This window comes from Pleurodeles waltl, chromosome 10 (genome assembly GCF_031143425.1).
Source record: "Pleurodeles waltl isolate 20211129_DDA chromosome 10, aPleWal1.hap1.20221129, whole genome shotgun sequence".
NCBI lineage: Eukaryota > Metazoa > Chordata > Amphibia > Caudata > Salamandridae > Pleurodeles > Pleurodeles waltl.
In genome coordinates this window covers 74,445,338-74,460,338 of record NC_090449.1, presented here as the reverse complement: position 1 = coordinate 74,460,338, position 15,001 = coordinate 74,445,338, and the positions used below count along the sequence as shown (strand labels likewise).

Sequence of the window (15,001 nt, the reverse complement as noted above, 5' to 3'; positions counted from 1 at the left end):
GAGTGTGATGACAGAATGTCTCAAGCGTGCATAGTTTTTAAGTCTCCTTTGCCCCCGCTCCCCTTTTTGGTTTGCTCCCCTTTTTGGTTTGCTCCCTAATTCCTTAGGTAGTACATATTGCTCTACAGGATTCATAAATTGGAATATCAACGGATTGAACAGTAAGAAATTCGATGAACTGTGGGTCAAGTATATAGTAGACAAACCAAGCGATTTGCAGGAAACATAGGATATGTCTAATACTTTCCATTTGGATGGTTATATATTGTTTTCTTGCAATACCTTCACCTTTTGGTAGACCCAAAGAAGGGGTGTTAACTTTGATCTCACTCTCCCTTAAGTGTCGACTTGAGGAGCTTTATACAGGGACTTTCTTTATCCAAGCTGTGTCAATCACATTTTCTACGAGGACTAAATTATTGCTGTTAGATTTTTATAATGCTAACCCTGCACACATCAATGCCCAGCATCTCCACTAAGATTGTTTTCAGAACATCTTGAGCAGTGTTGTCAATCCCCATATCTATTTATGTTAATAAGGGATTTTATTATACACCCTTGTGTGTGGATCATCCCACATCTAAGGCGAAATTTAGGTGCACATATTGTGATACCTTCCATTTGGAACATACCAGCTTCAGCTACCTTTTGAACTCTATTCAGCACTCAAGAATCATTAGTAGGGGTGCACGCTACCTGCAGGGATAGGAAGTGAAAAGGCGCAGTATGGAATTATAGCACCCCAATTACCAGAGGAAGGATAACAGAGAATAACCACTACCCCTTCCTGGGTTGGAGTACTATACCAGTGAAATGATGAGATTTTGTTCATATGAAAATTTTGCTTTACATATTTCACCAGACAGAGGGTGCAGGTCATCATGGCTTTATGTGACAATCAGCCTCTTGTCTCTATCAAGTTAAGAAAGCCCCGCAACATGTTAAGTCAATTTGTACCGAGACACTTAATAAACATTTCAAATAAAGTAAAAAATAAAAAAGAACGTTAGAAAATAAAAAAGACAAAAAACATTCAAAGAACGAGTGAGCAATAAAAAATCAACCCAGAATCACACAAACCTAAAGCAAATGCATATGCTTTTTTTATCCATGTCAAACCGTGACATCACTCTCTCATGCCTCCCCACTAGACAGTCTCAATACAATTGTAGCCTTAAAGTTCAGTAGCATTTGACATTTTCACCAACGTTTCATAACAAAGACAGTTTAAAACCTCCTCTAGTGGATCAAGGCACTCTTGGCCTAAGACCTAGAACACAATCTGACTATATTGCTTATTTGTGACCTTTGATCTTGTCCTAAAAAAGTAATTGAACAAATCTTAGTATGTATGCATTGAACTTTTGTTGTGTAAAGGGCTATGCTACCAGTAGTACCAGTAATAATTATAATAGCAACAACAACAATAATACTAGCAACCCTCTTACCCTCACCAAGCCAAAACCGATCTACGGGTCACAAAATGAAGCTACACACAGGTGTGCTTAAAACTGGTGCAAATTTGCAAGTTGTTGCTGTTGTTATTATTATGTGATACAACTGTACAGTTTTATAATTCGAAGGTTCTTCGGATCAAAGGCCCTCATAATCTACTGGTGCCCCATTGCAACAACAAAGACATCATCATATTCAAATGCTTTATAAAGGCCCCAAAGGAGGTACCAAATCAGTTACAAAAAAGCATACTATGTTGTCAAGTAAATCTTACCCTTGATAAAGATGTACATGTCCATGTGTGATTTAACGGAGTCTGATCCTCATCCTCCAAATTAGGGTCATAGGATTTTTCACCATCCAAGACTAAATGTCGACTGTTCGACCACACCCGGTAAGATCCACCATCAATGATAGGAACAAGCTTGCTTGGCATCATAGTTACATTGGCAAAGATGCTGTTAGAGAGTGGTGTATCCCCAAAGGAAACAGCAAAAACAAAGCAGTAATCTCCTATATCCAGAGCAAGCTTTGGAATTACCAGTTGCGGCCTGCTCACGTCAACGCTGGGAAGGTGCACTTGGTCGGACTTGTGAAAGTTAAGGCAGCTGGAGGCTCTATAGATCTCCCATAAATGTTCTGTTTGATAACTTATACAACCCCTTAGATTAATTTCTGCCTCAATGTAGTTCCGCTGAGATCTTTTCATGATGATCTGCGGGGGGAGGACAAGCTGAACCTCGGGCTCTTCACACTCCAATGTTCGAACTGTGATCGTTGACTGTGCCACGAAGAAGCTTATCAGGTTTGTTGCATTGACCTCCAAAAGGTAGTCACCAGGCAGAAGGTAGGTATAATTGGTAGAAGCAGTGGTTGAACTCTGTCTTGGAGATCCATCACCAAAGATCCAATAGAAGACAACCTCCCAAGAACTTGGCAGGACAGAAACTTCGAACAAGACTGTTCTGTTCACAAAGGTATTAACTGGATTAATAACCACTTGAATGATCTGGTCATGGACTTTGATCATTCTTGTGATATTTTGGCCTCCTAGCCTATTAGAAGCACTTAGGTGAATCTTTAGAAGTCCTGCTGCATCAGGAGTAAAGGAGACACTCTGGCCGGCTAAACTTGTAACAGAATGGTTCTGCAAGTCAAACTGCCATGTGTAAGCAACCAGGGAGCCATTGCTGACTTCTGCAGTGAAGGTCTTTTCAAGCCCAGTTGGCATTCCAGGATCACAACAGTTCAATATTCCCAAATTCTGGATGGTTTCCAAGACAGAAATAACAACTGAGGTCTGGGCTATGCTTACCTGGTTTTGTACTATCACAGTTACGTGATAATCGCCAATCTTCATAAACTCATGAGTGTAAGTAGGGCTACTAAGGACAAAGCAATCTCCGCTTATACTGAGATAGTAACTCACAGAAGAACCAGAGAACATACTGATCATAAAGGTCACATTCTCCCCTGGCTCAACCACGTTCCTGCTTACTATGAGCTCCAGCCCTTGGATTTTATCTTCTACTGTGATATTCTTTGTGGCTATAGCATAACTTACATCATTAGATGCATTCAGAACAATGATGAAGAACCCTGCTACTGGGAATGGAACTGCGGCTACAGGCCCATCCATGGAGCTGTTGGGCAGTTCCCATTTCCAAGACACATTGGTGCCTCTTTCAATTTCTCCACGGAAGAGAATGAGGGATGCCGATGGTACATAGTCGCCATGATGATCCACAGCCAGAAAGCGTAAGCCAGTTACAGGCTCCTGGACAAATATGGGAATTGTTGCATTAGAAGAGCCAAGCTGGTTTTCTACAACAATTGTCACTTCTGTGATACCGGGATTGTTAAAAACATATGTTATGAAAGACTGTAACGTTGAAATAATATTTTGGCCTGGGAGATACCAAGTATATATTAAGCTAGTGCCACTGGACACTGTGGCACTGATATTCACAGACATATTCACGGCTACTGGATTGGGAAATGCATTTAATCTCACCTCACTAACACATTCAACAAATTCAACCGTTCTGTTTACAGTTGAACTACCCAACATATTAGTGGCTTTTAGGATAACACTGTATGTTACAGCTTCCTGGCTGATCAGGAGGAGGACCTTCCCACTGGAAGTCTGCACAGGCTCATTGTTGTTCAAAACAGTCCAAGTGTAAGAGATGTTTGTGCCTTCTCCTACCACTGCTTGCAGAGAGAGTGTTCTGTTGGTGGGAAAACAACAGTCATCCAAAACTTCATTGGCAATGATCTGCAGGGCCTCAATGTACTGCAGGACGTAGATGAAGATGCTGTCCTGCTGCGAGCTGATCTCATTTTCAGCAATCACAATCACATTGAATGTTCCAATGGAGCGGAATGTGTAGCATATGGTAGAGGACCCCACAATGGCCGTGCACCGATCACAGAGAATCCAGGAGTACCGTACATCATCGCCAGCAAGGAGATCCGCTATGAAGTTAACAGAACCATTCAGAGGGACCACTGTCCGGCTAGCATTGATGGCCAACCCTTGAACCCGCCTTTTTACAGTGAGATTTAAAGTTGCTTCATGACAACTCACATCATTGTAACTGAGCAAGGTGACAGTAAAGCTACCAGTGTTATTGTAGGCATGTGTGGTCAGCTGCCCCATCTGTTTTGTACCATCCCCAAAGTCCCACTGGTATCTCACATTAGTTGCATTACCAGTAGCCGTGAAAAGGTAGACTTGTTCTAGTTCCAAAACTCTTGTTCCATTGTGTTGGATTGTCGGGGTCCCAACGGGTTCTTGGACTTCCACAAAGGTTGTATCATTGTTAGACGAGATGTTATTGAACACTGTTACAGTGACAAGGTACAGCCCAGGGTTCCTGTATGTATAGTTGACTTCAGTTCCGCTAGATCGCACAGAATCATTAGTTCCGAAATTCCAGATATACCTGTACTGGTAGGGGGGAAAGACATATACTTGAAACTGGCACTCCTCCCCAAATATAACAAAGGGGGTCACTGAGACAACAGTTACGTTAATTATTTCTGGCTCTACACAGAAAGTAGTGAAATAGTGAGCCTTATTCACTTTGCTGGAGAGGATCAGGCATAGGGGAAAGATACCGCTTTGTGTGAAATTGTGCACCACCATGGAATTTCCATAGATGCTGACATTAGGAGATCCATCACCAAAGGTCCAGTCAAAGATGTAGTTGGTGTAGTCTCCAGAGACGTGGGCAATGAGAGTCACTTCTGAATTCTCCAGGATGCAGGAGGATGGCTCGATCTTTAGTACCTCAAGCACAAAGACCCGTACCTGAGTGCTCTGAGAAAGAGTGTTCACAATGTTTGTTGCTGTCACATTGATGGTGTAATTGCCCTCCTTGGTGTACACGTGTTGCACAGATGGTTGTGTCATTTGCAAAAATTTCCCATCTCCCATCTCAAAGACCCAGGTAATGTTGTCTCCGGTCTCCACAGAGGCATTAACCATCATCAGCATGCCCTTCTCTGTAACCTCATCTGAGGAGATATTCAGTCCTGTGATCTCCTCCCAGACCTGAAAGTCCTGGACCACCATCAACTTGCTGATGGTGTTGTTGGCCATCACGCTCACACTGTACACTCCACTACTGTTGTAGGTGTGGTTAACTTGAGTTAAGGTTCCTTCCCATATAGCTGAGCCATCCCCAAAGTCCCAGGTGAGAAGAGCGCCATGGGGAAAAGGCAACAACTGAACTTCAAAGCCGATGGGTCTCCCTGCAACCAGGACCTCTTCATCTGCAGTCAGTGTCCCATTAACAAGATAACTGTAGACATGAACTGGTATTCGCTGGGTGAGGTTTTCATACTTATTCGCAACAACTATGGTCAGCATGTATTCACCTGAAAGAAAGAAATAGGACATGTTTTTTTTTTTTCGGATAATGTAATCGGATCACACCAAGTTGTATTAGAACAAATCTATACCAGCTGCTAACTAGGGACTCTCGATTTTCATAAATTATTTCATGCCAAGAATTCCTATAGGCATATACACATTTGCCACATCAGTTCCATTTGTCTCTCAAATTATTTGGCACAGAATCTTTATTAGTCACAAGCAGTTCAGGGTATACAAATTTTCAAAGAGGAATGCCCTTTTGTAGCTTCAGTTCATTAAAGCAAAAGCTCAGCACAGCATCACAATCTCCTCGCTTATTTGGTTTCCCGGTCACCCTTTGAGGTGGACTTTAGGAATGGCATAAGTGCAATGCATTCAATCAGAATGACATGTCCTCATGTTCTCTTCTTCTCTCAATCTCTTCTTCCCTCACCTCTAACCAGCTTAAAAACACCCCTCGGGATGGCATGAGTGCAACAGTCACCCAACATAACATCTAAAGACAGATTATTCAAAAATATGTTCAACAATCACATGCTAGGGTTGGTCTGTTTGGGGATTGGTGGTACAATGAACTTGTTGAGCTCAAGAGTAATAGGTGTTGTTTGGGGGAGGGGGAGCCATATACCAACCAACTTCAATGACACAGTGACAACAAAAATGGAACAAATCTGTCTTGTACAGTACTGTCCAATAGGATTCCTCACACTGGGCAGTTCCAAGCAGACATCCATTGAATGGTTTCACCTAAAAATTAAAGCTAATTTTACGAATATACAAATATTAACTGTGCATATCAACCCGAACTGGGGGAATGCAAAGATTTATGAGCTGAGTGTAAAATTAGAGTGCATGAAAAGAGGAACATATTTAAGAGCAGTTATAACTGGGTGGAATATCCATGGGATATCAAGAAGTTAATATGATGTCTGATATTTCTTCTATGGAATGTTATGCTGTTATGTCTCCCATCTTCCTCCCTGGCTTTAGCTCTGCACTCAGGGCTCTTATAGAGTGAAACTTACTGGGCCATAAAGAGTAACCATTTTGTGGACCTGTGTTCTTCTTAATGAAAAGCCCATCAGAGACCAAAAAGATGTATTGAATCATGAAGAATGAGGCTACACATGGCAATGTGGTCATCCACGCAGATTGTGGTACCCCGAGGAGTTTAACCCTGGCTATACTTAAACAAGCTGATGCCATTCAATGTTACATTTAGCCTTCAATCAAAATGCTAGAACTAGCTTTCATTCCACTTAAAGCGAGTGGCCTCATTTGGCAACAGGCAAGCTTAACATGCTGATGTGAATCTCTGCAACAAATGGTGTCCTCTTAATGAATGAGACACATGAACAGGCACACAAATTAAAGATTGAGGCCGAAAATACCATGCTTAATAAGAGGAGGATTCCCAGCAATAAAACCCACATGTTGCGGTCAACGGGTGCAATATCCTCGCAGGATATTGCTCCAGCCATCTCTGAATGAGAGCCTGGTAGTTTCCACTTTACTCTTAAAGGATCTCTGGGCACTCTGGCCAGTCCAGCCTCTAATTCGAATGAGGAACAGAGACTTTATCTCTTGCAGAAGGAAAGGAGAAATGTGGAAACCTCGAGGGTCAGATCAGCAGCATATTGTTTCATATTTGCATCTCAAGTGTCCTGAATGCTCTATACTTGTGAAGGACAATCTCAACCATGGGACTGCCATCAGAAGAACTGAAGTAATTATCTTAGCCATTAGCTGGGGTGCAATTACAATTATAAGGGGGCACTTACAGAGTAATTGTCTGGTCCTAAAATCACTATGTTGGCAATAGGAAGCCAATGCAGAAATATTCTATTCTTGAAAATGTGCAATATCCTCCTCAGTCCTCTGAACAAATACATTCTGAGACAGCTGATAGCTGTCCAAAGGAGTTGGTAGGCTGGATCACACGGACTTGTAATGTATGTAGTAATACTTGCACAGCATACTATACTATGGAATTTGTACAGTGCAGCAAGTGCGGCAATCACCCTTAAGAATATTTTAGTTATGGGGGAAACTGAGAAATTGAAAGGCTGGCAGATGAATTTTTGTGTGTTGAAAAGCCAGGTCTTAAGGACCTTATGGAAATCAAGATGGAGTGCTTTTGTCAATGTTTACTTTTTTCATTCTACAACTGGAGATACAAAAAGGCCTTTGACACATTTTGAGACCATGCGGTACACCTGGCTTTTGATTTACTGTGTTGTCTACAGCTTTGTTTGAGAAAGTAAGGGCTTCTGCCAACCAGTTCATACAGGTCTCACATGGATGCAAATACTTTACATCACAGGATCTTGAAGAGAAGGGAGGCAGGTCATAAGTTACGATTCAAATTGAAGGTGTGACACTTTGAGTGTTCAGAGTCAGTAATGAGATTTTAAAGGCCTGTTGCAGAGATGCAGAGATCAATCTATATAATTAAATTGTCTGCCAACAGGAAATTTGTCTACCAAATACCAATATGGAGGTTAAATCCGAATATTGTGATAGGAAGTCCTGGGCTGGCCGTGGTAGTAGCAATGGAGGGAAAGGGACACAGAAAAGCAGACTGAACAGATATGGCATATGCTGGTAGGACAGCAGATCTGTCAGAAGAGGATCAATGCCACTGGCTGACAACAAGTGCTGTGCGGCCTTTTATTGACAATGGCCAGATCACAGAGAGGAGAGTTGTCAGCTGACACACTCCAAGTTGGTAAGACACAAGAGTTGAGTATCATGGGGTCTAGTGCTTGGAGATGACTAGACATAAAGATAGCCACATGAGATCTTATGCAGGCAGTGGCTGGCTTTAGCAGCTGCTCGTAGATGTCTTCCCTGCTAACAGCCAACTATCAATGAATTATAATTTGGGACTCATGAACCTGTAACACTTCAGAAATTGTGAGTGTTTTAAAATGGGTCAAATGGATTTGTATACATTTTGAGTTTTTCATTTTTTGCATATTTTTATAAATTAATTTGAACTTAAGAAGTTACAGATCTCAATATTACACTGCTGCTAATTGTATTTTGTATCAAAGGAGGCTACTGCACCTATCAAGACCAAAACATGGTCACTGAGAATGACGTTATGATGTAGGTAAACTTTAGTACAGTATGCGTCCTTGGTAATTTAGAATTTGAAAAATACTGTTTGTTGTGTTCTCTACTGTTCTATGTGGTGTGGTGACAAAACTGGGGTAGATGTAAGTTAGATTTTTGACATATAAATGACAGAGTGGGTTAATATGTAAGCCATACAGTTTGTGATTCATAAGTCAAATGCATTTCGACATTCCAGTATACTAGTTAATTAAATGTTACTTGTTTTGTAGCTTTATTGCTACAGAATAAATTAGAGCTGGAGCCCTTAAATCAATCTTACAAAATGTAATTTTTAGTAAAGTATTTTTTTTTAAATAAAATAAAGCTTTATATTACAACTGATATCTAATCAGCACAACCTAAATAGATGTTAAAATCAAAACTTGATAGTAGACTTGGTGGTACAGCCTGATTGGTCGTCAGCCCAGGTGTTCTTACCTGGCTCCTGATATACGTGTGTCACGCTGTGCTCGATCAAGATCTGATGAATTGCAGGGTTGGGAATGGGAAACGACTGGTTATACGGAGGTTTGAAATGTCCAAAGTCCTGACACCCATCTCCAAACGTCCACCTGATGGGGGAAGGATATTAGAGAAAACTGAGGAACAATGGTTCTTTCTGTGTGAACAGATAATTGTATGTGTGTGTGCATGTATTTTTAGGCTTGTGAAGAATTGTGAATGTCTGGTGGGGTAAGAGTGTGCTTATGCATGCTTTGCTATGTGTGCATATTTGTATAGAGATATGGGTGTGCACATGCACGGAGGGCGTGTGAGGACATATGCTTACATATAGGATTGTGCATGTATTGATAAATATGTGATTGCAAATGTTTTATGCCTGTATGTTTTTATGGTAATGTATGTACTGTGTAAGTATGAATTGGTAACTAGGATTGCAATGCATTTATAGACATGATAATCTATATGCGTGCCCACCACTGTATGTATGTACGTACATTGCAGTGAGTGTTGACGTGTAAGTAAATGTATGTACATGCATATAGTACACTTGTATGTGTTCAAGTGGGTTCTAATGATGTGTGTTAGTCTCTGTGTATTATAGTAGCATGTGCTTTTGTCTTTATACCTGTGTGTGAAAGATTATTGGAGTTCACAAGCCAGTGAGTATATGTGCATATATGGAGGTCTCAGCGAGTCAATGATATATCACTACATGCACAATATGTAGGTTCCTCAGTCTTAGTGAGTGTGCCTGTAAGTAAGCTCTCTGGTGTTAGTCTTTAGCGCACTCAGTGGTGTTTGCAAACTTTTTTTGTGAAAAAGAGTTTGGCTGTAGATTCATATGGTCAAGCATGTTAGCATTCCAGTGTGGATGAACCTGAGTGTGTGTAGGCAAGATGTATGGTTATTTATATAAGCATGATTTGTGAGAATGTGTCATCAGTTGTAATAAAAGGCTGTGTCTCCTTTTTATGGTACAGGTTGTGTCTAACTGTGGAAGGTGAGTGTTTCTGTGAGTGCATACGTGCAGAGATTTAAGTGCAGGTAGAAATTATTCAAAACTGTCCAGGATTACTCCTTTGTAGTGCAGTGCGATGGATCAGCTGTCTTTAAAAGATTCTATAGCCCCATACTATGGTCTGACTTAAGCAGAGCTATTTCGAGATCATCAAGAAACGTTCAGCTTTTTCCCCATGACATACAGAAAGGTCAAGGAGTATTAGATTGCAGTAAACCCCAATGGAACCAGCTAGTCTAACTACTAGAGGGAAAGGGTGGTGGGTGCAAATATTGGCATTATGTTTATAGCATTATTTACTGATTCATTCTCGGTTAAATAGCGAATTCTAGTGGTAAATGTACCCATCCAATTGGATATATAGGTTTTACGGCTCTGTCATCCTCCACCCATTTCTCCATATTCTATCTCTTACGAACAAGATGTTAAATGAATCCCCACAACACATCAACCAACCTATTGTGAGAGTCCACATTATGTGCTCCATGGAGGGCTCTACACTCTACCTGACTCCCACAGCTCTCACATGGTCAGATTTCCTATATCATACTCTCCCAGAAGCACTGGGTAGCAAACCATTAAACCTCTTGGTACTGAGTTCTCCCACCTCCTGTGGAACAACCATCTGTACACTGCAGCACTTAAAGGAGGCTAGAATCTCCTCTTCGAGCCAATTAAGACAAATGGTGAACAATCATGACATCTCATTTTCTGTGGGGTCTCAAGCAACACTCCTGGTGTTGAATTCATCCCTTACCTGGCTGTGACAGACTTTAACAAACTCCCTTAACAGTTCAGATTCACCCTGATTGGATTTCCCATGTTTCGCTAGTTTCATTATGGACATATATTAGCCATACTCTACACATGATGAAGTACCATGGCTGTAACCTATCTGCACACCATGCTTGAGAAAATGAACACCTATGTTATCATTGTCCTTCCTCCCCCATCCCTTTCCCCGCCTACCCAGTTCCTGCCCTAAGTACACCTCTGACCATCCATCAGTGGACACCCGTAGTAGGTCTCACCGGAATGACGCATCCACAGCAGAGTCAACAAGCACGCTGGCTGAGAGGTCTAATGGTACGCCCTGAGTGGTGATGGCCGGGACCCCGAACGCCACCAGGTCTTTCATCTTGTTCATCTTCTCCACCGTAACATTGTAGCTGATTGAGACGTTGCTGACGTGATTGGATGCTGTAAGCTGAAAAATATACAGAAAACCCCATCAAAGTTTAGAACCCTAATTGTTCCAGGCCAGGGGGTATGTTGCTTTGCTGCGCTTCTACAACTGGCCACACTCTGGTCTTCTGGCGTGATATGACCAAAAGCAACCTCAGTTGAGGGTCAAGAGGAAAGGCAGTGAGGATGTGACAGGAGAAGTCATTTAGAAAAAGAAGAGTATGAAAAGATGTGGTCAAAGAAAAGAATGGAGCAGGTAGGGTGGTGACAAATGGAAGCAAGAGACCTGAACATAGCATGGCCCGCAAGCCTTCAGTTTTTAAACGTGACACAACAGGAGTGGAGCATGATTGGAAAGAGCGTGCTTAGTACTCCAAGTGATCCATGGGACTGAACAACAGGTGTCCAAGGGCATGAGGTTTTGAGCTCTCCTCTGAGGTACAAACATTTTGGGAAGGAGGACAAAGTAAAAAACTTCAAAAGGCAAACTTCAGAAATAACAGCAAGGACTTAGGGAAAAACAGCGTAAAACTCAAGATTATTAATATTCTCCTGGTGCAGCAATAGGTAGGAAATATGTAGACTCACTGGGCCCTGGGAATCTTTTTCCTCTTGCCTTTTGATATGAATATATGAACCCACAGCAAGATGGCAAAGGCAGAAAAAGGGGTAAAGCTCATAAAGTTGCACCCTTTCAAAGCTAAACTATTTCACACTCTTCTTCCACCGGGTGCATCTCCAACTCCTGGAGGCCTTCAACCTATAAGAGGCCACTTTACCCATCAACGCTCCACTCCCTGAACAGGTCCATACCAGTCATGGTAAAAAAAAAACATAAGTGCCATAATGCAGAGTATTTTGGTAAAGTGTCCAGGCATGGAATAAGGTCGCCCTATTCACATTTTTGCTTATCGTCTAATGCCCACATTTTAAGCTGCTCACTTTCTTGTGCTCAGAGTTTTCTTCAGGAAGGAGCTGCACCCTTTGTAAATGTTATATTGGTGCAAGAAATACAGAGCTAGGGAAATGGAGCGAACCCTCAATGTCGGTAGATGTAAGGTACATCCCCAAAATAGCAGCCATGGCGTTCATGATGAGGAGTTGCAGGGACTTGTTGTTTTGCTAAGTTACAGGGATGGAGCACGGCCACCAGATTACCAGTAATTTGTGCACTCTCACGCAAGCCACAGATATTAGGTGCATCCCAAGGAACTGCTGTGAACTATTGTGCACCTCTTGAAATAATGGAAAAAGGTGGATCAGCAACAGGCAAAATCAGAGCTGATATTCCATACCAAAAGAAAAGGTTGAAATTACTGAAATAAGAGCGGAGACGTTTACAGTCAGTGTTAGCAGGGAGGAGGTGTCAATTATCTTACAGGAATTAAGGCCCATATTTATACTTTTTTAGCGCTGCATTTGCGTCATTTGTTGACGCAAAAAGCGGCACTAAAAAAGTATAAATATGGGCCTAAGAGTCTCTACAAGAGCAGTAGTAATGAGGCGCACCTCAAGAAACTGCTGCGAAGTAAGGAGGTCCCTTTCGAGCTACTAGAATATAAACAAGCATTTGCAATGCAATAGGTCTTGCACTTCCTTGAGTTAGAGCTATTGGCATTGTAAATTCATAACTGGACTTTTCTTGCCACATAAACTGGTCAACCGTGCCTCATAATTTTGTCTTTTCCTGCCGTATAATTCCAGTGGCCCTGAATATAACTGAAGCACTTCCCTTTACCTTTTTTCTCTATCTGCAGCAAAAAATGAAAATGTTGCCATTTAGCATGATAATTTAGATCTGCCATGCTAATTCCAATAGAATACCACTTTCACCACCCCACCATCAAAGTTGTTAGCTAGCTAACACAATTCCCAAAACACATCAAGAATGTTCAAACAGTCATTGTGTAATAAGGATGTTAAGGTGGCCTGCATCATAGTCATAATTGTAATAAGGAGAGAATATTAAAACAAACACAATTCTCATATAAACCTTTATCCAATATTACAAACAAGGCCTTTAAAACAAAACTTCTCCCAGCTGTAAAACAAAAGTTCTGGCCATGAGAAACCTTAAAAGACGCAGAATTATGGGAGGTGTTATAATTTTGGATCCCCACTAACCCGGGGTGATGTCCACAGTAAGAGCATGTTGTTGTGAACGTTTTAGTGGTGGTCCCGTTGTCCGAGGACCACCACAGGCTGAGCAAGCGGCAAAAATGTTTTGTAAAAGTAATGCCCTGCAAAGTATTATAGGGTGAGTTTTCATGCTGCGAATACTATAGTATGTTGACTACAATGTTCAGAATAGCCTCTAGAAAACACCAAAGTAAAAATAGCATTTAGAAGAAACATGGTCATGTAACCATACAGTCAGCCCTTAGAGAGGATAACCACATGAAAAAAGAATGGGAGAAAATAATGCAGTGTAACCATATATTTAGTCCCTAGGGGGCATAGTGTGTTTCACATTTTGAAGGCTAGCAGAACTATTGCAATAATATTACAAACAAGGCCCATAAAACATAACTTTTCCCAGCTGTAAAAAAAAAAGTCCAGCCATGAGTGTGCTTAAAAAGACACTGAATGGTGGGAGGGGTTATTATTTTGGGGTCCCCACTGATCTAGTGTGGGACCCAGAGATGATGTAGACAGAAAGTACACGTTTGGTGGTGATCCCATTGTCCTAGGACCACCACAGGCTGAGGTATGAGCAAAAGTGATTTGTAAAAGTAATGCCCTACAAAGCATTACAGGGCAAGTTTCCGTGTCACAAATATTTTAGTATGTTGATATGACTGTAATGCTTAGAACAGCCCCTAGAGAACACCATAATGAAATTAGCATTTGCATGAAATATGGTCATGTAACTATATAGTTAGCCCCTAGAGGGCATAACTGCACAAAAAGAAAATGGTAATAAAGAATGCGGTATAACCATATGTTTAGCTCCTTGAGAGAATAGTGCATGACACATTTTCACGGATAGCAGGCCTATTTTAATGATATTACAAACAAGGCACTTAAAACAGAAGCTATTCCCCGCTATAAAACAAATGTTCCAGCCATAAGAATGCTTTAAAAGATATTGAATGGAGGGGTTATTATTCTGGGGTCCCCACTTACCTAGTGTGGGGACCCAGTGATGATGTAGACAGAAAAAGCACGTTGTTGTGAACGTTTTGGTGGTTGTCCCATTGTCCTAGGACAATCACAGGCGGAGTTATGAGCAAAATCTTTTTGTAAAAGTTATGCCTTGCAAAGCATTATGGGGCGAATTTCCCGAGTACAGTGACTATTGAAGAATCGGCTCTTCCGCTGTGCCAGGAGAGCTACTTTCGCTTTGAGGATTTCTGTTTTACATAAAGCATTTACCAATTTCAAGTGTTTTAAGGGGAGAGCCACAAGAAATGACTCTGATTAGGTAACTGTGAACAATGTGACCAGCGCTCCAATCCGCCGATCAAGTTCACACTGATGTGCCAGTTCGCCCTGTGAGCGCCATGCCCACCTTGCAGCATGAAGGTGAGAGACAAAAGAAAAAAAATAGTTTGCCCGCACTGAAGTATATCAGCAATCGTGCAATTATCCACGTAACAGGGGCTGTCTGCAAGGTGGTTTTAAACCACCCCAAGGCGGGACAAACATAAAGGAATTACCACTGATGACAAGGTAGTTTTGAAAGGCACCCCCATGAATGAGTGAAAGTGATGGGAGTGATGTGGGCATGTCTAAAAACCCACAATACTTACAATAAGTCAAAGCGCTTGCGCGCTCGACCTAAAAATGGGGAAAGACCTGAAATACACTGTATACGAGGAGTAGATGGAATGCGGTACACCCCCTGAAGCTGCAGAAATATGGAGTTCTTGAGG

The 15,001-nt window shown here is 41.6% G+C and overlaps 1 protein-coding gene across 1 annotated transcript in view; it reads right to left on the bottom strand.

Moving 5' to 3' along the window:
• Nucleotides 1-15,001, bottom strand: part of PKD1 (polycystin 1, transient receptor potential channel interacting) — a 372,995-nt gene that overhangs the window by 188,478 nt on the left and 169,516 nt on the right. The window contains exons 13-15 of the mRNA XM_069209747.1: nt 10,973-11,148; nt 8,897-9,030; nt 1,730-5,340 (exon numbers count right to left, since the gene is read on the bottom strand). Coding sequence (XP_069065848.1) covers nt 1,730-5,340; nt 8,897-9,030; nt 10,973-11,148 — 3,921 coding nt within the window. The remainder of the gene's footprint in view (nt 1-1,729; nt 5,341-8,896; nt 9,031-10,972; nt 11,149-15,001) is intronic.